The sequence below is a fragment of the Neofelis nebulosa genome, chromosome 1, assembly GCF_028018385.1.
Source record: "Neofelis nebulosa isolate mNeoNeb1 chromosome 1, mNeoNeb1.pri, whole genome shotgun sequence".
NCBI lineage: Eukaryota > Metazoa > Chordata > Mammalia > Carnivora > Felidae > Neofelis > Neofelis nebulosa.
In genome coordinates, this window is record NC_080782.1 from 71439217 (window position 1) to 71466056 (window position 26840).

The following is a 26840-nucleotide window of genomic DNA, read 5'->3' on the forward strand; positions in this document are numbered from 1 at the left end:
CCCTGCTGTTGGCTTTGGATTAGCTTTCTTAGGTGTAAGTAATGTGCCATTATACATTTGTTCTAGAAATATATGTGCCTCTTTTATGCATTATAAGATCTGGTTGTAAATGTAATGAATACTGATGAACAGAAATGGAATTTCATGATAGCTGCAACAGCAGTGATATTATAAGAAATTATCTTTGATTTCCATTGTTTACAAAATCACATGTACTGATAAACTATTGTGATTTTTTGTTTACATTAATAAGTGAAGTAAAGGCTAGAGTTCATTTAGAGGATAGTATGAAAATAAAAATGTACTCTTTTTTTTCTCATCTGCTTTCCTGGAATCCCTGAAGTCTACCTGTGGACTCAATTTAGAATTCCTGGATTAACTGGATATGAGACCATAATCATGGTTTCCTATATTCATCCATTTTTCAAAGAGGCTTCTTTACATATATGTATCAGCCTTTTTATTCATTCAGTGAATATTTACTCAGTATCAGCTGAGTTAAGGAGAAGACACTGGGCACCAGGGATAGTTAACAGGAAAACTTCTGTCTTTGTGGAACTTCCATTTCTAGTTGAATATGTGATTGTTTATAGTGCGGTCTAGATGAAAATAACATAGTTTAACTATGTATCCCTGGAAAATAATGGAATGCGCATGTCTTTGTTATAATGTCATTACTTTACTTGAAACAGAACTTTAAAGTTTTTTTAAATTACTAAAGTAACATTTATTTTTAAAAAGATGTGAGAAGATTGATAGGCAGAAAAGAAAAAAAATGCACCATTAAAACCTTGGTGTACATTTCAGTCTTTTTTCTTTTTTTTTTTTTTTTTAACATTTTTTAAAAAAATGTTTTTATTTTTGGGAGAGAGAGAGAGTGTGTGAGCAGGGGAGGGGCAGAGAGAGAGGGAGGCAGAGGATCCAAAGTTGGATGCTTAACTGATTGAGCCACCCAGGTGCCCCCACTCTCTTTTCTATACACATATACACATATGTATATTTAAATGTGCATAATTTGTTTACAGAAATTCAGTTGGATTATATTTTAAAAACATATAAAATTTTAATTTTTATTTGTCAAGTGTTCAATTTTAATGGCTGTACAATATTCAGTTTCATGAAAACACTTATTTGTATCTTTAGGTTGTTTTCTCTATTTTACTATTTAAAAAATTCCTATTTGCTAATTGCTTGTAGCTAAAATTTACCAAAAACTTTTATTTAATTGTTCCATCAGTTTATTATGAAAAAATTTATATTAATGGAAAATTTGAAAGAATTTTACAGTGAATGCCCATATACCCACTATCTGGATTGTATAATTAACATCTTTTTTATATGTTTTAAAAGTTTTATATTAATTTCAGTTAGTTAACATACAGCATTTTATTAGTTTCAGGTGTACAATATAGTAATTCAACAGTTTCATACATTACCCTATGCTCATCATGACAAGTGCACTCCCTAACTCCCTAATCCCCATCACCATTTAACCCACCACCCTATAATTAACATTTTAGTATGCTTACTTTATCATATAATCTATCTAATTATCTATCCCTCTGTCATTATTTTTTTTGCAAATATTTATAAGCTGAGTTGTACATTTTTCAGTTACACAAATTTTTTTCATTTATGCTAGGTTCCCCTCCAAGGAAACTTTTCAGTACTAATTTTCACTCTTACCAGTGGTATATCATCACACTTTGAATCTTTGCTGACACTGAGTTTTATTATTTAATGTAATTTTTTAGATAATTTTTGATGTATAAGTTGTTACTAAAGGAGATTGCTTAACTCTAAAATGACTCCATTCATATGTAGTACTCCTGAGACAGCATTCATTTATAGTTTGATCATCTACACTGTGGCTTTTGAAAGGAAATGTATATAATTTGTTCTCTGTGATACTTGATGGTTTTAATGGGAACATTGTACCTGTTTGGTAACTAAGGTACAGTTGGAATTTCAATCAGGAAATAGTGCTTTTGTTTTCAGTTTATGCAGTACAGTGTGTAAATAAGTACTCTAAAATATTACCGACGGCATATTTAGACTTTTTCTTTTTTCCCAGGGTAATGAGCCAGTGGAGGGAAATGATTCATTGGGGTCGTCAGGAGTAGAAGTAGATCTAATGAATTAAATATTCTTTCACTCATTAGACCTTTGCCTTGCTTCTTGGAACTTTGTTTTATTCCTTGTAACTGGGCTCCACCAGTGTAACAATATAATTGACTCAAGAGAAATACAGATGTGATTTTGAGGTGTTAAGAAATCTGGACGCCTTAGGTGGGCATATAGTATGAGGTAGTTGAAGCAGGGAAGTAATTAGCAGATGAAAAGGCTTACACAATACTATCTTAAGTTATAGATCGCCTACATTCTACTTTATTTTAAAAGTAGTTTATAAGCAGTTAATTTAACTTTGGTATGGCTATTTAAAAAATTATATGGATATTCCACTAGAAATATGTTATCTTTGTTATTTTCTGAGCATTCAGCTAAATCTCTTTGTTTACAGCTGGGCTCAAAGTGCAGAGAACTCAAAGATATTCATTTCGGCCAATGTTACAAGATCTCAGATGAAGGCATGATCGTCATAGCTAAGGGCTGTCTGAAATTACAAAGAATATACATGCAGGAAAACAAATTAGTAAGTACTTGTTATAATCTTCATTTTTAAAAATTTTGTTTCTAACCTTTGATTTCTTTATAACATAATAAAATTTTATCTGCTTCTTTTGATGGCTTACAGGCAAATACTACTTAAAAACAAGAATCCTCTCAAAACAATGGTTTTATAAATTGATCCTATAACTCTGTAGGTACTTGCATGTGGTACTTGTGTGTTAAAAATTCCTCATTAGCATGTGCTAATAGGTTTTTGTCTAAATTCTGGCAATTAATTAACTCAGGTAAATTGGAAAAAATAAAATTTAGTTGCTAAACATAAGTCTGTGGTGTTTGTTCCTTTTGATTTCCTAGGGATTGTAATAATTCTAGGTAGTTAGGTTTTTGTTTTTTTTTTTTATGGTTCAGAAAGATGTGTACGTGTGAACTAAAGCTTTTCACTTAGTGTGGTGAAAAATGAGATTCAGTAAGCTGAGGCAGATAATCTTTTTAGTTATATAGATTTTATATTTTAATGATATACATGTGTAACTCATTCATACTTATATATATATTTACAGCTGTTTATTTTCTTTTATTGAGATGTAATTCACCTGCCATAAAATTTACTCTTTGAAAGTATTGCGACTTAATGGTTTTTAGTATATTCACAAAGTTGTGTAGTCATCATCACTAATTCTAGAACAGTTTCATTACCCCCAAAGAAAGTCTGCTAATTAGTTGTCACTCATTTCCCCCTTCCTCCAGCCCCTGGCACCTGGCAATCTACTTTATGTCTCTGTGGATTTGCCTGTTCTAGGCATTTTATACAAATGGAATCACACAGTATGTGGTATATTGTATTTGGCTTCTTGGACATAGCATAATGTTTTCAAGGTTCATTCATGTCGTAGCATATATCAGAGCTTCAGTTTTTTTAGTGGTTGAATAATACTCCAAACCTTTAAAATTTTGATTTGATGGGTGCTTAGTAAAAGTTAACAGAACAGGTTATCATTAGGGAGGTACTAGTAGATTTCTCAAGGTTGAGAAATCGTGTACTTTAAAATGTAGGCAAGGTGGTACTGAATATGTTGCATATTTTCAAAGGAGACCTGCTCTTAATTGTATTCCCCAAATAAAGGAATCTTTTTGTTGCTTCTTGGGATCAGTTTACAATATTTGATAAATGTGTCTCATAAATTAATGTAAGTTTTAAAAGGTCTCTAGAACCATCAGCACTTCAAATGAGATAATGTACTTTAAAACAAGATTCCAGTTAGAAAAATCAAAACACTATAAGTTAAAAGGAAATGCTTTTATCACCACATAGAATTATATTTTCCTGTGAAATTATATAGTAAAAATCCTCCACATTTCTCTTTACATTTATTACAGGTTTAATAATCTCTCTTAAAGCAGTATGATCTTATAGAATGAATAAGGTTTTCTGGGTCAGAGGGTGAATTTTTTAAACCTGGTGTACAATCACTTGTGATTCTAGGGAAATTGCTCTATGAACCTCTTCTGCAGACAGGGTTACTAATACCTGTTTTCTTGCAGGTTGTAGCTCTGAGGATTAAATGGCATAATGTCCTTACGTTGTCTAGTACAAACGCTGACCCATAAGCGACACTAAAACTAGTAACTTTTATGAAATCCTGTCTGTATTTGTTGTCTGTTGGTTTCCACTTTACATTCAAGAGAAATGAAAGGATGGTAAACCCAGCTTGAGATTTTTATATTCTTCACATACTGGGAATATTTGTTGGGTGATTAATATTTGCTTCCTTGTTGAGTAAACACAGAGAAACATTTTTCTTAACACATTAACATTTTTAGTCCGTGGTTCCCCAGAGGAACTAATTGTGTATGTTCTGAAGTTTCTACTTACATTCACATTTGTTTTTCCTTATTATTGTGGTTCATTAAAAAGATGATATACTTAAATGATAAGGAAATCAATTTTGTATGTCATGTTATTCAGTAAACATTTGATTTCATTGGAAATTTGAAGTAATTTTTCTAAATCTTAAAGTTCGGTTCAATAAAGTCCCTTCAATTTAAAGTTCTAGAAAAGGAATCTTAGAATCATTTGAGCTCTTCATACTGGACAGTTGAATTATTATCTATCCTCCCATAGGAGCTACACCTTGTTGTTTTAGAATTTGTGGAACAATGAGAAATATTTGAATCCTTGCAAAGCTATAATTTTAAGTAGTTCAGGTGTTTTCACTCTGAGAACTGTTATTATTAGTCTTTTAACAAGAAATACTTTAAATGGGGTGAGTAGAAATAATAGCAGTCTGGCTAAAGGCAAATTATATTTATATACTTTTATATTTTTATGCAGTATATATTTATAAAAATATTTATACTCCATATGTAATTACAGGTAGGAAATATCACTAAACATCACTAAATAAGACAGATTTTGTAAGTTAACAACTAATAGAGATATTTAGGAGAATGCTGTGTCTGAAAGGATGCCAACAGAATTTGACCTGTGCAGATACCAATCATTAATGAAATTGTTTTGCTAATTCTCTTATTAAATTGAATCTTCTCAAAAGAGTATTAGAATTTTGTTTATAGTCTAAAAATAGTCATAGCATAGAGTTTCTTTAAAAGTGTAAACTTTGCTGACTTTAAAATATCAAATTGTTTTTATATATTGGCAGTATTTGAGTATACATTTTTTTTCATATTGTATCTTGGCCTTTAGATGGCAGCATTGTCTTTGTATATTTCAGTGACATCGCTTTTGTGTCCTTGATATAACTATAAAGGTAGAATGCTTATACATAGTTTCTGCAGGTATTATGGTTTGTTTTCAATTTTTGTTCTTTAGGTGGTTTTAATGGGAAAATTTCTTAAAATAATTTGAAATATTAGTTATATTTAGAAGTTAAAAGATGAACTTGCTATTTTACACAAAATAGAAAGATATTTGAACATTCGTATTTGTGGGACTGATTTAAGTAAGATAAACTTTAGGGAAGGATTCCTGTGTTTATCGGAGTGAGTTTTATTCCGGTGGAAAGTGAGGACAATGACTTTACATTTTAAGACTCAGTGAGTTATGGTGAGGCAAAGAATTGAGGACTTCCATGTAAAATTTTACTCAAAAGAGAGTAGATTTCTGTTTTACTTCTTTTTGAGTGATACAGTTGCCATGCTCCTATATGACATGTTTTGTATTTGCTATAAAACTGTGGTATAGATTTTAGAAATAGATTTGAGGAATGCAACTATAGTGAGGTTCTAGCATATTGTATACAACTATCTCCCTTCTTAGTGATAGCTTTTGTATCTCTTCTGTGCAGTACTGGCTACAAAGTTATTTTTTAATCCATACTTACTTAAATGTACAGTTATTGATGATCTAGACACCTCTTTAAATGTATTCTTTCTGCTTCTTTACTCTTGTTGCTCCAGATTCCTCTTCTTTACTCTTTGGACAGAGAAGCTCTTTGGGCAGCTTCTTACTTAGTTGTGACAAGATCAGATGGATTATCTGTCAATTGTCATCCAACCTGATGCTTTAAAGTACTAAGATTTTATAATTTATTTAGAAAAGAGCTTCTATGTGAAGTCCTAGGGTCAGTATATTTTATTTAGATGTATATGTGTTGTGTTTATTTGGTCTATTTTTTAACACCTTCTATTCTATAGAGTTGGGTTGTGATCTAGTATAGGGTGTCTCAATTACCAAGAAAGTAGTAATGTATTATGAATAGATTTTAGAAAGTTTTAGGGAAGTGATAAATGTTTCCTGGTTAAAACTTGATGTCCTGAGAGTTAATTGTGAACTTTTATTTTTTTTTCAATCTCCTGGTGAATTGTTATTTTATTAGTTTTATAATTATATGGCATAGAGTTCTTTGACTGCTACCATAATTTTTTAATGATGTTTTTATTTTTTCATTTTATAATTTTTTGGAGGCTTACATGTATGAAGTAGGATCTAAATTCACCTCTTCAGACCTCCTTCTTGTAGCCTGGAAGCATTTCAAGGGGTGATTGAGGCAAATGCCCTATTTGAGTTGAACTAAACTCAGTTCATACCTTGATCCTAAGGTTTCTTAGTCATGTGACTTGGATTAGTTACCTTAATTTTTGTACTTTCATTTCTTTGTTTGCAGAAAGGATATAATGCTACCTCAGATGTGTTCTTATGAGTATTAAAGAGATTAAATGAGATTAAGAGGTAAAGTAGCAAATGTGTTTTATGGTCCCCAAAATAGGAAGTCTTCTGTAAAGTTTACTTTACTTCCTCTTCCTTCCAGAGTTTACTTTCTGGAATCTACCAATTTGAATTAAGGCTATCATCTACTATATTCTGATTTCACACCTACTCACAGTTTAATTCCTGGTTGCTGCTTGCTGTGATTTGAGGTTGTTGCAGCAGCTAAGTGAATACACTGGTAACCATGTTATCATCAACTGGAGTATGTGAGGTAAACATTTTCGTCAGAATTTAAATAGCAGTAGCTAATTCAGCATTTATATTAAGGCTTGCATTTCCTGACTCTTTGCTTTTCAACTTAGAGTTAATATATTAAGGGATTTGGTTCCCCTTTTACCCCCAACACCCCACTACATTTCTTATATCTTATTTCTGAAATACTCCTTGTGAAACAAGTTTACTTGTAATCCCAGACTTAAATAATTTATATTTGTGAGGGATTCCCTTTTCAAAATACTCATTTAAACTTCCAGGTCTCTTACAGTAGATACTTGCCTTCATTGTCCTTTCCCCTCTTAATGGATGAGCGTTTACTTACATCCAGAGTGGTACTTACTTTCCAGTAGACACGGTGCATGAATGTGGCACTCTAAAATAGGTGACCTAAAGATACTGGGCTTTATCTTACTATTGAATGCTACATTTCAGGATTTTGCTGTCACTTGTTGATATTTAAAAATATTTGATAGTTAGGTTTTTCTTTTTGTATTTATAATGTGCCAGGCAGTGTGCAGTTTTACATAAGTAGTCCTCAAAACCATCATATGAGGTAGTTTATTTTTATTCTATTTTACAGATGAGGAAATTGGGACCTAGAGAGGTTAAGTAACGACAAACAGGTGTCACAGTTAAGATTCTAACCCAGATCTGTTAGAATCCCAAACCTTTGTCCTCAAGCCCTTTCATGGATACATCACAGATGGAGCTAATAATCTATTTGCCTTTTAACCATACAGTAATTTCTAAAAGACATTTTCCCCCTTTAAAACACTTGCTGACAGGTACTTTGAGACATCAAAGAAAGAAATTATTTATTATCATGAGCAGAAGATCTTTTTGCTAGGATGATAACTGATTTCAGGGGAAGTACCAATGGAGACATATTGAAATCTTTTCTAGAAAATTAGTAAACGTATCAAAGAAGAAAGGCGTTTCAAGATTGCATTTAATTTTCATCTTAATCCTGTATGAATATGATCATAGTTAACTTTAATAGAATTGTACTATTTATGCAAAATTTTTTTACTTTGCAAAAGCATAGTATTTTATTTTAGTTTTTTGTGAAATTTGGATTCAGAAGCTAAATACCATTTTATTTTTGTCCAGTAGATTTAATGGAAATTTGAATAAGTCAATGAACTGATTACCTTCTACTCTGTTCCTTAATATTGTTTCAGATGTTCATTCGGTTCATTTAATATTTGACTAGCGTGTGCCAGGCTCTGTGAGAAGTGTTGAGAAATTAAGTTTTATTGCTAAAGGGAGGAGATTCCTGTCTAGTTATAAGTGCTGTGGAAATACCAATGACAAAAGTAGTTTGTAAATTGTACTATAAGTAGAGGTGACAGTTGAACTGAGTCTTGAATGATATATAGTGCTGTGATATTATGATGCAGGTAAACATTTTTGTTGGGGTATTTGCATTTGTGAGAGACAGCACTAACAAATACAAGGCACTGGGAAAATATGTGTAATGTTTAATATGTGGTGGGTGTTAAAGTAAGATTAGTTTTACAGGCAGGGTGGTGGGTGAAGTGTTGATATTTGGGTTTGTAAAGGAGGATAGGGATCAGGATGAGACTTTTGAGCATCATGCTAAAGGAATTTGTATGTCTCTAGGTAATGGGGACTATAGCATGGGGTTTCAGCAAATGTGAAATGCGATCAGGTTTTGAGGTCTTGTATTATTTTTTTATTTTGAGAAATTGAAAAATATAGAATAATAAAAAGTAATAACATCTATATGCCCATCATCTAGACATTGACAGTTGTTAAACATTTTGTTCAATTTGCTTCTTTTTTGAGTTAATAAAAGAAATAAACTTTGAGCCTTTGTTGTCTTGTACCCCATGTCATTCCCACTGTCTCCTAGAGACAACTACTATGATGACCTAAAATGCTTTAAAAAAAAAAAAAAACTTTAATAGACATAATTGGTACCATGAATGACATAGTATTGTTTAGTTTGTAGTCACATATAGTTTATATCTGATATTGTATTGTTAAATATCTGTTCTTACAAATTATCAGCCAACAATTTGCATTTTTACTTTTAAACTTACTTATTTTTTAGTTTTTTAAAATATAATGTATTGTCAAGTTAGCTAACATACATTTTATATAGTGTGGCATTTTTACTTTTTTAAGTTGTTTTTGAGATCTAGTGATAATATGTAATTCATTCTTTGTAACTCTTAGTGTTCTATATAGATATGTATATCCTGTTTATCCATTCCTTACTGAAGGACTCTTGCATTGCTTCCAGTGTTTTTCTGTTACAGGTATTGTTGCAATAAAATCCTTATGTAAGTCTCCTGCACTTATGTATAAGAATTTCTCGAGGGTCTATACCTAGAAATGTAATTATAGGGCGCTAAGAAATGTAGATTTTCTAGGGGCGCCTGGGTGGCGCAGTCGGTTAAGCGTCCGACTTCAGCCAGGTCACGATCTCGCGGTCCGTGAGTTCGAGCCCCGCGTCAGGCTCTGGGCTGATGGCTCGGAGCCTGGAGCCTGTTTCCGATTCTGTGTCTCCCTCTCTCTCTGCCCCTCCCCCGTTCATGCTCTGTCTCTCTCTGTCCCAAAAAATAAATAAAAAACGTTGAAAAAAAAATTAAAAAAAAAAAAAAAAGAAATGTAGATTTTCCAATTTTTACTAGATCATGCCAAATTGCTCTTCAGGAGTAATTAAAATCATGCTTTGCAGGTTTATCTTGCTGATGGATTATGAACTCTTTTGAGGGCAGGGAGTATCTACTTATTCTTTTATCCATCACCCCTCATTGTGCACGTAATAGACATTCAATAAGTGTTGGCTTAGTGACAAATGGGTTCCTACTGAATTGAACATGCTTTTAAAATGTATTTTTCCAGGGGTGCCTGGGTGGCTCAGTCAGTTAAGTTAACTGAAGTTAACTGAAACTTCACTTTCAGTTAAGTGTCTGACTCTTGATTTTGGCTCAGGTCGTTATCTTGCGGTTTGTGGATTTGAGCCCCATGAGCCTACTTGGGAGTCTCTCTCTGCCCTTCCCCTGCTCATGCTCTCTCTCAAAAATAAATAAACTTTAAAATGTATTTTTTCAAGTATTTTGGTGATGTACTTTAAAAAGAAGATAGATTTACGTATGTAAATAAAAGCTTGAAAAATAGCTTACAGATTCAGAGTCAGTAGTTTTCTGACTTTTTAAAATCTTTTTTCATGTTTATTTATTTTGAGAGAGAGAGAGAGAGAGAGAGAGGGAGAGAGAATCCCAAGCAGGGTCCACACTGTCAGCACAGAGCCTGACATGGAATTCGATCTCATGAACTGTGGGATCATGACCCTAGCCAAAACCAACAGTCAGATTCTTAACCAAATGAGCCACCCAGCCTCCTCTGACTTTTCAAATAAGTAAATTTCTTTGATTTAGTTACGGTATTAATGATGCCATTCTTTGTGTCTCAGATTTATCCAGCCATTGTCACTAAGTACTCAAGAGGTATTTTCTAGGATGGTGGATTTTTAACAAAATGCAATTTTGAGCAACAACTAGAATATGATTTGTATTCTTGTCAGAATTATATGGACTTGTATATCCTTATTGTTAATAAAATTGGTTTTATTTTCTCAATGGTATTTGAAGGACCAATTTTAATTAAAAGCAAAAGTTATTTGGCATCCAAATAACTTGAAAACCGAAGTTAAAAGATTATTTGGTATATTTTTCAATCTGAAGAATACAATGAACTCATTATGTATTCTTTGCTAAAGCTTATCCTGTGTCTTTTTAATCTGTTGGTATCTTTCTCGTGTGGATATCCTTTTTTATGCTTTTTTTAAAAATTATTTTTGGGGCACCTGGGTGGCTCAGTTGGCTAAGCGTCCGACTTCGGCTCAGGTCACGATCTCACTGTCTGTGGGTTCGAGCCCCGCGTCGGGCTCTGTGATGACGGCTCAGAGCCTGGAGCCTCTTTCAGATTCTGTGTCTCCCTCTCTCTGACCCTCCCCCGTTCATGCTCTGTCTCTCTCTGTCTCAAAAATAAATAAATGTTAAAAAAAAAAATTAAAAATTATTTTTTTCTCTTTCTAAAAATTAAAGAAATTTCTATTAAGTTTTGTTTTAATTCCACTGTAGTTGGCATACAATGTTATATTGGTTTTCAGGTGTATGATATAGTGATTCAACAATTCGGTACATTACCCAGTGCCATCATAAGTGTACTTCTTTGGGTATCTTTATCAGGTATTTTGGTAAGAACATAAATGAACTGTATTATGTCATTTGAAAGGTATAAAAAACCATAAAGTGTGTGTATGTGTGTGTGTGTGTGTGTGTGTGTGTGTGTGTGTGTTTTCTTCTCCTGTGTACCAGTGTGACACAGGCAGGCAGTGACTTGGATAATAACTAAATAATTTTTCTTTGGAATTTAGTAATTTTTTTTACCCAGCATATTTACTTGCCTAATTGTATTAGTTTAGTAGTATTAAAATTAGTTCACAAACTTGGGACTTACGAGTGATGATAGGAGATGCTCAAATGCAAAAAGCATCTCAGGAGGAAGCTAGCCTATTATTAAGAACTCCAATACAGATACCCAGTGTTGACAAGGCAGAATTTATTATGGTTAAAAATAGGAGACTCCAAGTGGTATTTATATATTCTTAAAAAAATTTTTTTGGGTTTTATTCTAGATTGCTAAAAATATCCAACTTGTTTTGGTTTAAAATTTATAGTTGGTAGGTTATTTCTAGTATTGCGGTTCTTTTGCTGATGTTATTTCACTTATATATTTTATACTTTAGATCTTGCGTTTTCTTTAAAGATGTAATTTTTGTTTACTTTTCTTTTGGCACTGCATATTTTAAAAAATCAGAAAGATTTGGAGCAAATCAAATTATCTCTCAGCTATAAGTGTGAAAGTGCTGTCTAGGGCTTTGTGCTCAAGTGTTGGTAACAGGAGATATTGGATTGAGATAAAGAGCCTAGTCATCAGACTTAGCAAATAGAAATTTTATAGTGTTGGATGGCATTGGGATGCTGGGAGTACATTAATTCTGTCACTTATGAGCACATATTCTTCAGCTACCTTTCTAGACTGTCAGTCACCAAGTAAGATGTATTACTTGGATCTAGGGAGAAGTTTTGCCTTATGTGTTTCTTTTTCCACAGTAATGAGGTGCTAGGTCTTAGGATATCCAAGACTTAATCCCATTTATTATTTTAGTCGTTAAGCTTAAGGGGAAAAGAATTAGTGTTTTTGTTTTGGTTTTTTAGGTTTGCCCTTCTGAATATCATTAGTTGAGTCTGGCTACCAGGTGACAGGATGCATCTTTCCTAGCATTTTCTTACAGCTGTTATCAAAAAGATAAGTTGCCATGAAAGTGTTATGCTACTTGGGCTTTCACCAGTGATTCTTCTTCAGGCAAAAGGTGTACAGATTGTGCTTCTGTCTAGGCAACTTGTGTGGTGAGTACTGTTCCTATTTCTGTTACATACTTTGCTTATTCATATTGCGTAGATTGTCTTCCTTTGTTGTCTTTCTTGAAGTTTTTGATAAAAGTCTAAACATGGAGTTGCCTCCTGGGTGGAAGGATGGATTGTCCTGAGAGTGTTGGAGTAAATTCTTTGCCTTGGACTGTGTCTTCTGGTTTTTAGTAGTTGAGAACTTGAAAAGCCAGATGAAGTCTGTACTATTTTGATAATTTACTCACTTTTTAAACTCTCTTATTGCATCTTATTTATGTAGCCGTATCAAATTTAGGTTGCAGAAAAGATCAACATGGTATTTTTCTTTAGTAGTTACTGTACTTCACTATTTTTGGTTTCTAAATTATAATAGAAGTGGATTACTTCAGAAGAGTTCTTGGGGTAGAAAATTTATAGTGTCTGTTGCCAGGTTTTTATGGGACTGACTGTTTCTGATTTAAGCATAAAATCTAGGTGTTTATCATTCACTCTAAGATGATATATACATGGATACATTAAGAATATGTAATTCAAAGAAAAATAGTTATAAATCAGAGTCCTTCTAGTTGAACTACATTTGGGTGATGAGTAAATCTTTTATTTTTTTCTTTTTGAATATGTCTTTGTAAAAATAAAGAGGAAGGCATTTATTTATATTCAGCGTTCTTTAAATGCCTATCTGAATACCTACAGATTGTAAAATTATTTGCATGATGTTATGCTAGCCCTTCATTTTGACTCATCAGAGAACATGATAGAATTAGGTTAAGTTTTGATTTGTAGATTCTCTGAATGGGGAGTCAAAATGTATTTCTGTGACTTTTCACTAAGTTGATGTTAACTTTAAATATTGGCATGTAATTTGAATAGCTTGATATGTCATATGTTTTAAGTTGTTACAGGACATAGTTTTGTACACACATGTACATACCCCTCTACTGCTGATATATTAATAAATATTTTTCTCATTATATATAATTGTAGGCATTTCTATTACATAATCTAATATACATTCCATAAATTAAAGTTGTTTTAGGCTTATGAATGAAGAGCTTAATGGAAAACAGCGTGAAAGGTATACCACTGAATTCAGTCATGACCTAAGACATTTCCGTAGATTGACCTTTTGTTTTTCACATCCACAACCCAGGAATCCTCTTGATAAAATACTATTTATCATTTCAGAAAATCTGTAATGGCTTTCTTCACAGGTTTCTCTAGTTACTAGTCTCTATTCTCATTATATTCTCAACTTGTTCATTTACCCTTCTTTTTCTGCTGTCATCTTGCTTCTAATATTTGTTCAATACCTTCAAGCTCAGCTAAATATTTTTTGTCAAATTTTCTTTAGGAATTCCACATTTATTGCTTTCCCATATACTATCAGCTTTTCCTGTACTTTATAATTTTTTATTAATCCATTGATACCTTGTTGTAGGTTTCAAGGTTTCAGTTTAGTCATGTAAGCTCTTTGTAAATGGGGATGATAATGTCTTTTAAATTTTAAAACATGTAGTTAAGTATCAGACTACATCTGTCAATGTTTTGGCTATTTAAATAGATATTAGAAGTTCTTTAAAATTAAAGATCTTCTATGTAAAAATTGTAAAGTTTTTGAAAATGACTGTTAATGAAGATGAAACATTTTATACTCAAGTCTTTTTGATTTAGTTCTGGAAAAATTACTTTTGTGACAGGAAGGAAAGCTATTAAAAATTAACATTTTCAATGAAACACATGTCAGTAACTTTAAAGATGATTATTTATACTTTGGTATGTACACATAGCCTAGCTTGTGGTACATAAATTTTTATTAACAACTGAATTGGTGAAATAAGCTTTATTCTGCAGCAGTGTCAACTGATTCTTCATTAGTGTTTATACCAGAAGAATGGCAGTGACAGCTTGAGGAAGTGAAACCCCAGAGAAGTCTACCCTCTTCAAGAATTAAGTAGTTTTTAGGAAATGATTTCTTAAAAGTGAACGTTGAACTTGTGTCTTTAAAATCTTTTTATTGTAAATGGCATTTCTTGATTTACATCTTGTTGAGAATATTTGACTTTAGTGCTTCCACCAATGCATTTTTTCCTGCTTTCTGACAACTCTAACAAAAATCTCTCCAAGACTGCTGAGAATTATGTTTTTTTTTTCTTTTGTCAAACTTTAATCACTTGGATGTTCAGGAGATGAAAGTTACCAAGTTGTTTCTGTGGATGAGTTTGTTTAGATGAGTTTGATTTTGTTGCTACAATTAGAGATAGATAAAGTGTAATATTTGATGCATATCTTGGTTGCTTGATACTAGCTAAATGCACCAAATAAATCTGGTGTTAAGTTTAGTTATAACACTGATACTGCATGCTTTGAGGGTAATATACTGTGCAGAAATGACACTGACATGTATTCTTTTAAAAATACTTTCTGTCAAAGTCATAGTTCTTAATTTCATAAATTGATTCCATTTATATTATTATCTTTTTGTTCTTTAAAATGTTCTAATGGTTTTGTAGAATCAAAAATTGGGGAAAGAATACTCAGAAAGAAGCGTAAATAGGCATCTGACTAGAATAATCAATGCAATTTGTTTCTTTTCTTGGAGGAGTAAGTGCCATTTGGAAGACTTAAGGAAAAAAATGGGCAAGTATTTGTTCAACCAACTGTATTTTAACCTTGGATTGTGTTTTTTCATTCTGGAAGTGATATTTCTTTCTAGTACACCTAGATGGCTTTTGTCTGTAAAGTAAGTCCAAGCATATAGGAATCCTCTTTTTTTCATATCTATCTATATCTATATCTATATCTATATCTATATCTATATCTATATCTATATCTATATGTGTGTATATATACACATATATATTTCATCTTTTTCATATATTAAAGTCTATATAAACCAGTTACATTTTTTAATGTACTTTATATTATTATTTTTATTACAGTCAAGAACAGTTTTGTTTTTTGGGGCGCCTGGGTGGCTCGGTCGGTTAAGCGTCCGACTTCGGCTCAGGTCATGATCTCGCAGTCTGTGAGTTCGAGCCCCGCGTCGGGCTCTGGGCTGATGGCTCAGAGCCTGGAGCCTGTTTCCGATTCTGTGTCCCTCTCTCTCTGCCCTTCCCCCGTTCATACTCTGTCTCTCTCTGTCTCAAAAATAAATAAACGTTAAAAAAAAAAAATTAAAAAAAAAAAAAAAAAAAAAGAACAGTTTTGTTTTTTTTTAAAGATAAAGTATTTGTGCTGACTGTGGATCAGTGTAAGACTAGGAGGTATTTCCATATAGTCTTTTCCATAGTGGTGAATCATTTTCATTCTACTGTCTGCATTTCCCTAGTGTCACAGGTTAATTCTTCAGATGTTTGTGCTTTTCCCTTTTCTTTCTATTAAAGCATACCTTACTTTACCTGTTGTGGAAAGTAACTTCTTTCAGTTATTACAGCCAACTTGTAATCACCTCAGTGCTTACCTCCCATTCTTGAGATTCTATATTTGTACATGTCTAAGGTTAATTATTCATTTGTCTTAATACATTATATATATTAAAGGTACATTAGATTTGTTTGCATGTCTTATTGATAATGCACTTCCTTCTTCTGACCCTACTTATTAAAGTAAGAAAAGTCCTGTTTCTTAAACAAAAATGGTAATGACTTAACCTTGAAAGTGACCTTAGAAGGCTCCCAAACCTACTTCCTACAAATTCCTTTAGTGCATGCCTGATAATGAGTTGTCCATCAATGTGCATCTGTGTGGAGAGGGTGATTTATTGATAAATATTCAAGAACTCATGCAATATTTTAATGAGAGTTTAAAAATTATTAATAATATTCCAAAGTGATATTTGACCAGATTTTTCTTATTTCTAGCATTTAGGTTATTAATTAATGCCTTTTTTAAAAGAGAGGTTACATAAACTCAGCACATTATTTAAACAAGACTAGAGAAGCTTATTCTCACATCAAATTAGTCTGAAAATCTGTAATTTAACAATTGAAATCATCACCTTTTGTGATATGTGCATTGTTTTAGAAGACCTTTCCTTTTTTCGGTGGTGTATGGCAATACCCACTAAGTTAGTGGTTCCCGTAAAACTTCTGTGGTTTCATTTACTATTAACATGCTCTTTGACAGCTGGCCTTTACTAATCTCACACCATGGGCTTGAAACTTTTTCCTTAAAGCTTTATAATTGAATTACAATACATTGTGTCCTTTATTTTCTCCTGGAAAAGGATTTAAACAAACTTTCTATTGCACTTGTTGAATATGTATTTCATAGTAACCCATGAAGTTTGCAGCATTTAAGAAGATGAAGAAGCAAAGATAAAAGATACACATTCAAGAAGGCTTGGTTTCACAGTTGCTGCATAATCCTTTCTGCTGTCATTGGTACCCTAACCCTGTACCTACCAGAACAAAAGAAACTGAATTGGAAATTGTGGGAGCTGGGGAACATTCAGTTGGCAGCCCATCGCATGGCCCATAGGCGTTGTCAGGTCTCAGTTTGATGCCCTTTATTCTTTCTGACAGATGTGAGGTAGGGTCTATGAGGGGGAAGTCATTACTAGAGAGAGGGCAGTGTCAGATCAAAAGTAACCAGTGATCAAACAAGGTAAAGGGCTGTGGAAAATAGGCTCTCTTTCTGGCCTCAACACCTGCCTGATCACTGAAGGGAATAGTCCTTATGTGTCAGGGAAAGTTGATTTTCTTTGATGTACAGTGAATTAGAAGTCGGAATGGAAGCTTAACTGGAGTACAGAAGATTTTTACTTCCCAGTTCTTGGGCAATTTGGGTGTTTAAATTTTTTACTTTAATTGTCTAGAAGTTAGAGAAGTCATTCTCTTCTAAATATTAAAGCTTACCCATACTAACTTTGTTAACACTATATATTTAGAGGTAAGTACTAATAAACAAGCAAGTTTCAGTACAGTATAGAATAGGCTTTAGAAGTTATCAAATTCTTCTTTTCAGTATCGAATTACAACTTTACGCAGAGCATTTGTATGATTATGATAGTGAATACAAAGTGGATAGTGCTAAGCTTGTCACATAGTAGGTCCCTTCATTGTATAATTTTGGAATTTATCTAAGTCATTTCAAATGAGTTTGAATTAATTCTTTCTCCTTAAGTGCTTATTATTATATTTTCTCTTCAGATAACGCTTTCTAATCAAGTCAATTAAAAGAAAATTTAAAGAGAATCTTGTTGGGGTTTTCTATGTATGGTTCTTTTTCCATGCCCTTTCATGTTTAATGCATATGACTAAAGTCTAGAAGAAGGATGCTATTTTTATCTTTCATTAGCTTGCTGTGGTGATAGATTGACAATTGAGACCTATTTCTAAAAATTTCATTTATGGTGTTTTCCTTTATATTAATAGCCAAGATTTAACCCCTACTAGTTCTTTACTGTCTCAACTTTTGGCAATTAAAAGTCATTTTGTCCTCAAATTCTAGCAGTAAGAATGTATTAGAAATTGTTGATTTTCCAGTAAGAATAAAGAGTCTTAGTGCCTCTGCCTTTTAAAAGTGATTTTTAATCTAATAACTTGTCTGGCTCTACATCTTTGCATGAACTCTTACATTTGTTTGTTTTTGATACTCTTAGGTAACCTAAATCTTCCTCTTTTGTACATTTAGATCTATAAAGAAATATAAAACATGATATACATTATGTTGTATTACCTTCATATTAAATTAGTATTTGGCTTCTAGATTACTGTTAATAATAAATATATTTTATGCTTGAGAAATTTCAGAATAATGTGTTTGAGCATACTGCTAACTACTGATATTTCTGATTTGGCTTTTAAACAAACTTTGCTCATAAATAATCATAAATATGTTTGTTTAGGGTTTTCTTAAGGTAGTTTGACCTAGGAGTTTTTATGTTGACATTGAATAAGATGCATTTTAATTTTTTTATTTGATTTATTTTCTTTGAAGTAAAATGTGTTGTAAATTAAGATTCTATATTTCTGAAGCTTTATGAAATTTAAAAAATGTTAATACAGATACATCACACATCTAAATACAATTAGACTCATTTTTTTTTTTTTTACTTTCTTTTATTATATAAATTTCAGGTATATAGCATTATAACTTCTAACATGTTTGCCCTGAACAGCCTCTGAAGAACTGCAAATTGAAACCAATATGGTAATATTACTCTGATTAAAGGAGGAGAATAATTTTGGCTTGGGTCTTGGTTCTTTGAGAACATTTCTCCAGTCTGCCCTTCAGTCTGAATATTTGCAAAATGGATTTGAGTTTGCCAATATTTTAATACTGTTAGGAAGAAACACTTGTAAAAGGTAAATTTCTATAAGGAAATTCCAGTTGTTTTTTCAAAATGGACTTCAGTATAAAATTTTGCTAGTCATAATTTTGGTTTTATAGCATGCTATCATTAGTCCATGCATGCTCTTATTTCCTTATAAAAGCCAATTTATCTAAAAATTATTTAACATTTACTCAAGAGCTTATTCCTCTAAGAATAGCATATTACCAGTAACTTTCAACCACCCATGTATTCCTCCTTTCTCTCATCTCTGACTCCCCTTCAGAGGTAACCAGAAGTAACCACTATCCTGAATTTTATGTTAATAATTTTTCCCATTTTGTTACATATGTATATGTGCCTAAACAATAAGTAGTTCAGTTTTTACTTGTTTCTTTAAATTTAAATTTTAATTTATCATTTTTAAAAATATTTATTTATTTTTGAGATAGAGACAGTGTGAATGGGGGAGGGTCAGAGAGAGAGGGAGACACACAATCTGAAGCAGACTCCAGGCTCTGAGCTGGCAGCACAGAGCCTGATGTGGGACTCGAACTCTCGTACCGGGACATCATGACCTGAGCCAAAGTTGGATGCTTAATAACTGAGCCACCAGGGTGCCCCTACTTTTTTTTTTAAAGTACATTTCTAAAGGGGCCGTTGAACTGGTAAAAACAGTACTTTCTCAGATATTTCAATGTATTATTTAAAAGTAATGTAATTTAGTCAATTAATATAAGGAAATATTTCTGAACTTAAACTTGATACTAAAAGTAAATCTAATTTGTGAGATAGTCTCTGCTGTATTTTCATTTTAGATCTTTTGACTGTACAGTATCTGTATGTTGATCCCTTGCAATTTGAATCTTCCATTTATAAATTATAAATATAGAGGATGAAGCCTTTTCTTTCTCAGTTTTGGTTTATAACAATTGTAGCAATTTCTATGACTTGGTGTACAGTTTAGAAAAATTCCTCTTTGGGGGCTCCTGAGTGGCTCAGTTGTGGGTAAGCCTCCAACTTCGGCTCGGGTCATCGTTTCACGGCTTGTGAGTTGGAGTCCTGCGTCGGGCTCTCTGTTGACAGCTCAGAGCCTGGAGCCTGCTTCAGATTCTGTGTGTCTCTCTCTCTCTCTCTCTCTCTCTCTCTCTCTCTCTCTGTCTCTCTCTCTCTGCCCCTCCCTGCTCATGCTCTGTGTCTCTTTCTCTCTCAAAAATGAATAAACATTAAAAAAAAAAAGTTCCTCTTTTTGGTGATAGAAATAGTTGATCAGGAATAGCTAAATAATTACCAGTTTGGTATGGAAGTAAGTGGATTTTAAGCTTACCAAATGACCTTTATGTTTTACTTAGTTTAATGTGTCATTAGTAATATAATAAATACAACCATTGCCATTTTCCTAAGGATAAAATGATTGAGCTAAATTTCTTTGATTGCTAGATATACAATTGATCTAAAAACAGCTTTTGGTGGTGGGGGGGGCGGGTTGTGTAGAGAAAGCTACATTATATATTTAGGTTGTTTTTTAAGACTTCCTATGATTTCAGAGCTACTAATTTGCAGAAAAGTGTTTTTTTGTTTTTTGTTTTCCTCTCTCAGCATAGTTCATTAGATTGGTTGGTAATTCAGTATTGGTCTGGTATACAGGTTTTGGTGAAATCAAATCATATAGCATATTTGGTTGACTACAGGTGATTTTACTCCAGTTTCTATTTTTTTAACTGTAGTCCTTGTAAATTAAAAATCAATATTCATATTGTCATGTTTTTGGTAATCCTTTGGAAATACAGTTGATAATACATAAGAATAGTCAATATTCAGAATGGCTAATGATTTGCAAATATATTGACTGAGCTAATTAATATTACTGGAGATCAAATTAGCACATTTCAACTTTGATTAGCACAGATTTTTTTTCCTCTTGAGCAAGTTATGATCAATCACATTTACAAGAATGTAGAATATACATTTTTATACCAGTCTTCATTTGCAGGAGACTTTTGATCTAAGTGGAAAGCTCATGCACATCCCTTTGTGTGTGTGTAAATATGTGTGTATGCATGCAAGCATACATGTATTTGTATATGTATGTATTTGTAAAATAAACTTGGTAAAGTGATTTCAGTTAATGTAATTTGAATTTAAAAGGGAGATTTTTTTGTTTCCTTCTTTATACTGATGAACTATGCTTTTTTGCTCTATTATGGTATCCAAGAGGTCCATATTGAATGTTGGTTCATCTTTTCTCTCCAAAATATATTTTGGTGAGATCGCTTATGAATGATAAATACAATTGGCAGAAAGTATGTAGGTTGTAGTTTGAGAAGCTACACTTAGTTCATTCCATTGAGTTTTATTTGCTGTTTTGTAATGTATGGTACATCTGAAGAAGCAAAATAATACTCCCTTGCATGCTTTTTTTTTTTTAAGTTTATTTATCAGAGAACGTGAGCGGGGGAGGGCAGAGAGAGATTCCAAGCAGGCTTCACACTATCAGTGCAGAGCCCCACGTGGGGCTCAGACTCACGATCCCTGAGATCCTGACCTGAGCCTAAATCAAGAGTCTGAATGCTTAACCGACTGAGCCACCCAGGCATCCTACCCTTTCATGCTTTTTAAAAGTGTCAAATAGTTTTCTAAAGATATAATGATATAGTTCCTTGTTTTTTCTTAATTTAATCTAAAAAGTTATCACATGGTTTATAGTGGTCATTAAATACATTGATTTAGGGTTTGGGAGAATAGAAGGTAAGGTTAGAGGTAGAGATTGAGAGTGGAGTGACATTGTATGCTCTAGTAAATGATATTGAAAACGTGGAAATAAGTGATGCTGCAGTTTCAGGTGATATAATTGTGTAAAATAATTTTCCTTGGCTTCTTTATGGTTATTAGCTACATGGATCAATTACTTTTTTTTATAAGGCCAATATTTTACCATTCACTCATTCATTTTAAGCATTTGAGTACTAACTACATATACAGCACCATGTTTCTAGACCCATTTATCTAGTGTGCCAACTCACTTTATAGTAACTTTTAAGGATTATGAGAAATTTCTTCCTATCTTGTATTTATCTATGAAAGAGCCTGATGTAGAACGTAGTAATACCCCCTGTCAAAGCCATTGCTCTAGAGCCTGGACTCTTAAACTTTCATATATTGAATACTACATTTTAAGAGTAAGAATTTGAAAAATATGGAATGTAGATAATATTTTATTTGCTAATAACTTAATAATAATAACCTTGAAGTTACTTCATGTCTATTTCATCTTTATTAAGATGAAATATTTTGAAAATTAAAACTAAAGGAGATATTACTAAATTGCATAAAACATGATATTATAATGACTTGGTCTTTTTTTTTAACTTAAATTTTTTTTTTAAATTGAAGTTTCTATTAGCTGTTTATCAGAAGTTTTACTTTTAAAGAAAGACTTACTCCATTGAGCCATAGGAGTACTTGGGTAGTATATGGGTTGTAATACTTAAAGAATTAAATATAATGAATTGAGTTTTGGCATTATTCCGCTGAACTGAATTTTAATTATTATTAGGATATTTAAGGGACATTGTTAACTATATCACAAAGAATCTTCCCTTATGAGAATTTTCAGCTAAATATTCCCTCTGGTCATAGTACTATGGAAAGCTAGACTTCTGAGCAATTATTTTCCTTTATTATTTTATTACTGTGAATTTTATAAAGGACATTTTGGTTTCCTTTCACGCTTTAGTGTGGCATCTTAGATATCAAGAAACAAGTTAGTAATTCATCTAGGACAAAACATTCACAACTTCCGTCTTTTATTATAGAGTGACTTTTATTTTAACCCTTAATTTCCCTTGCCTCAGTTTTCTTCTACTTTTTTTCCCTGTAAGGTTTATTTACATGAATTGCCTCAATTCTTTTTTGGAAAGGGGAGGAATAGATCTTAATACAAACAGAAGTACTTACATAAGCACATTTTAACTTTAAAATACATTCTTTGAATAGGCAGTTGTGGTATAATGAGAAACGCTTTGGAGCTTGAATTAAGAAGATACAGGTTTAAATATTACCTGTATCCTTTAGTTGAGTAACCTTGAGTGAGTGCTTCTGAGGTGTTTTTTTCATTTGTAGCATGAATGAGAATATTATCTCAGGTAGTTCATGTTCAAGTGGTAGTCTCATGTTAAGTGATCAGTAAGATTTTTCCTTCAGAAATTTATCTGTCAACCTGTTGTTATATATCAAAAGCTAACCATAATAAAAAAATATTTGGGAGGATTTTACATAATACTGGGAAATATAAGAAAATAGACCTAAATAACCCTTACTATTGTAAAAAAAATACATGTGCATGGTTATGAAATTCTAATATAGAAAAGTAGAAAATGAAAAGTGAAAAAGTTTGCTAATCCTTCTGGTGATTATTTTCAGTCAACTTTTAATGCATATACCAATATGTATACATACGTCTTTATTTAAAAAAATTATACTACATGTTCTGTTCTAGAGCACTTCATTTTTGCTGGGCACTTTTCTTTTTTCCCCCTATAACAAATGATAAAGCCACAACTTTCAGTGGTTTTCATTAGAAAAATGTATCTTCCTATGTGCCTTTTTATGATATTTTGTTGATAATTTTAGTAAAACCCAGAAGCATGTCTTTTCTACATATGGTCCTTTATCTCCGTTCCTCATGTTTCTATTTTTTCTTTTAAATATTTTTTCTTTTATTTTTCTTTTAATTCCACCATATCTGCTGGAATGTTTTTGAGACCATCAAATAGTTTAACACCTGGAGGCAGAGATACTAGAATAAACAAGGTGCTTTAAAAAATATTTGATACTCTATACTTAGTCATATCATTAAGGAACATATTTTTTTTGTGAAAAGTAACTGATGCTTTTCTTTGGGCCAGACCAATGGACATTGTGACAGACCTCTTGATGTTTACTCTTATCAAGAGTTTTGCAGAAAGGTAGCTTTTGTGTCAGACAGATAGAAATTCCAGTTCTAGCATTACCAGTTTGTAAGTTATAGATTCCTTCTTAAGCACTTAAATATTTTGGATTCTCTGTTTATAAATTGGAGATGATATCATATACTTTGGGCATTGAGAAAATTAAATGGACTGAGATATAGTATATGTAAATTGTCCAACAAAACATCTTGGCATCATGAAATAATAGCTTCCCCTCTTTTCTTGTTAACTTCCCAACTGCCATATCTCTTCTCTCTCTTCATGACCAAAGGAAATTAGGAAGGAAATCATTGCTAGAGCTTGCTAATAGTGAACACTTTTGTTTTTTAGCAACTTAGAAAGGGGGAGAAGTAACTGATGGTTGCTTTATGTATTTGAGAGAGTTCAGTGAACCTTTCATCTTGTGGTGAATTTCTGGAAGAGTGATCTTTAACCTCTAGTGTTTGCTTGATATTTTCAAAACTCCACCTATGCTTCTTACTAGTTTTTTTTTTCTTAATTTTTATATTTTTTGAAATTTTAATTTAAATTCTAGTTAGTTAACATATAGTGTAGTATTGGTTTCAGGAATAGAATTTAGTGATTCATCAATACATTTAACACCCGATGCTCATCACAACAAGTGCCCTCCTTAGTACCCATCACCCATTTAGCTTATTCCCTATCCAACTCCCCTTCCAAGCCTTCAGTTTGTTTGCTATAGTTAAGAGTCTCTTATGGTTTGCTTCCCTCTCTTTTTTCCCCCTTCCCCTATGTTCATCTGTTTTGTTTCTTATATTCCACATATAAGTGAAATCAGTGGTACTTAGCTTTCTTTGATTGACTTATTTCACTTAGTATAATGCACTCCAGTTTCATCCAAGTTGTTGCAAATGGCAAGATTGTATTCTTTTTGATAGCTGAGTAATATTCCATTGTATATATATACCACATCTTCTTTATCTGTCGTCAGTGAATGGACATTTGGGCTCTTTCAATAGCTTGGCTATTGTTGATAATGCTGCTGTAAACATTGGGGTGCATGTGCCCCTTCAAAATAAATTTTGTATCTTTTGGGTAAATAGCTAGTAGTGCAATTGCTGAGTTGTAGTGTAATGCTATATTTAACTTTTTGAGGGACCTCCATACTGTTTTCCACCATGGCTAAATCAGTTTGCATTCCTACCAACACTGTATCAGTGTCCCCCTTTCTCCACATCCCTGCCAACATCTATTGTTTCCTCTGTTGTTAATTTTAGCCGTTCTGGCAGGTTTGGAGTGGTATCTCATTGTGGTTTTGATTTGTATTTCCCTGATGATGAGTGATGTTGAGATCTTTTCATGAGTCTGTTTGGCATCTGTATATATTTTTTGGAAAAATATCTATTTGTGTCTTCTGCCCATTTCTTAGCTGGATTATTATTTTTTGGGGGGGGTGTTGAATTGGTAAGTTCTTTATAGATTTTGGATACTAACCCTTTATCCTATATGTCATTTGCAAGTATCTTCTCCCATTCTTTAGGTTGTCTTTTGTGTTGTTGATTGTTTCCTTCAATTTGCAGAAGCTTTTTATTGTGATGAAGTCCCAATAATTCATTTTAGCTTTTGTCTCCCTTGCCTCTGGAGATATGTCTTATAAGAACGTGCTGGTCGAGGTCAAAGAAGTTGCTCTCTGTGTTCTCCTCTAGGGTTTTGATGGTTTCCTGTCTTACATTTAGGTCTTTCATTCATTTTGAATTTATTTTTGTGTTTGGTATAAGAAGGTTACTAGTTTTAGGGGCGCCTGGGTGGCGCAGTCGGTTAAGCGTCCGACTTCAGCCAGGTCACGATCTCGCGGTCCGTGAGTTCGAGCCCCGCGTCGGGCTCTGGGCTGATGGCTCGGAGCCTGGAGCCTGTTTCCGATTCTGTGTCTCCCTCTCTCTCTGCCCCTCCCCCGTTCATGCTCTGTCTCTCTCTGTCCCAAAAATAAAATAAAAAACGTTGAAAAAAAAAAAAAAAAAGAAGGTTACTAGTTTTATATTTTGTACTCCTAGTAACTTATGTACAGTGGTTATTCTGGTTGATTTTTTTTCTATCATTTTCTTATCTATTTGTTTATTTACTTACTACTTATTTATTTTTGGGAGAGTACAAGGCAGGGAGGGGTAGGGAGAAGGGGACAGAGGGTCCAAAGCAGTTTCTATGCTGACGGGCTGATAGCAGAGCCCGATGTGGGGCTCCAACTCAAGAACCGGCTCATGACCTGAGCTGAAGTTGGACGATCAACCAACTGAGTCACCCAGGCACCCCGTGTTCCTATAACTTTTTTTTGTCTTGAATCCTCATTCTCAGAAGTTAAATTCTCTTACTTTTTAATGGGGGATATTGAAATCATTAAGTATGAGCTACCTCATATCATCTATAATTCATTTGATTGCAAGCAACAGAAAACCTGACTCAACTTGCTCAATTAAGTTTATTCATTTATTCATAACTATGTATATGTAGTTAGACTTTAGGGTTGATTTGATTCAGTGTCTTTGACAGTTTATTTATAGAACTGGTTCTTTTGGACTCTTAGTTTTATGCTTTGTTGTCATCTTTCATCTAAATCTGAATCCACTTGTAGTTCAAAGATGGTTGACAACAATTCCTAAGTATATTTTGTGTGTATATCATCATTAATTCATTTTGATTGGTGAGAATGTTGTACTCAATTTGATGGTTGGTACAGAATGTAAACATGCAACAATTTGTTTATCTTCTCATCTGTTAACAGACATTTTGGTTATTTATAATTTTTTAAAACGATTTTCTTAAAGTTTATTTATTTTGAGAGAGAGAGTGTGCATGCGTGTGCACGTCTGAGGTTGAGGGAGGGACAGAGGGAAAAGAGAGAAACACAAGCAGACTCTGCACTGTCAGCATGGAGCCCAATGTGGGGCTCGATCTTATGAACTGTGAGATAATGACCTGAACCAAAATTAAGAGTTGGATGCTTAATCGAATGAGCCACCCAGGTACCCTGGCTATTTACAATTTTTAACTGTTATGTATAAAGCTGCTATGAACATTCATGAATAACTCTTTGAGTGGACAAAGGCTTTCATTTGTCT

At 32.9% G+C, this 26840-nt stretch overlaps 1 protein-coding gene across 4 annotated transcripts in view; it reads left to right on the forward strand.

Annotated features, from left to right (window-relative positions):
- FBXL17 (F-box and leucine rich repeat protein 17) overlaps positions 1-26840 on the forward strand; it is a 507842-nt gene that overhangs the window by 42957 nt on the left and 438045 nt on the right. For 3 of the 4 annotated variants that reach the window (XM_058725415.1, XM_058725393.1, XM_058725386.1), the window contains exon 4: positions 2522-2653. The exons of the other annotated variant lie outside the window; for it this stretch is intronic. In XM_058725415.1, coding sequence (XP_058581398.1) covers positions 2522-2653 — 132 coding nt within the window. The remainder of the gene's footprint in view (positions 1-2521; positions 2654-26840) is intronic. 4 annotated transcript variants of the gene reach the window in all.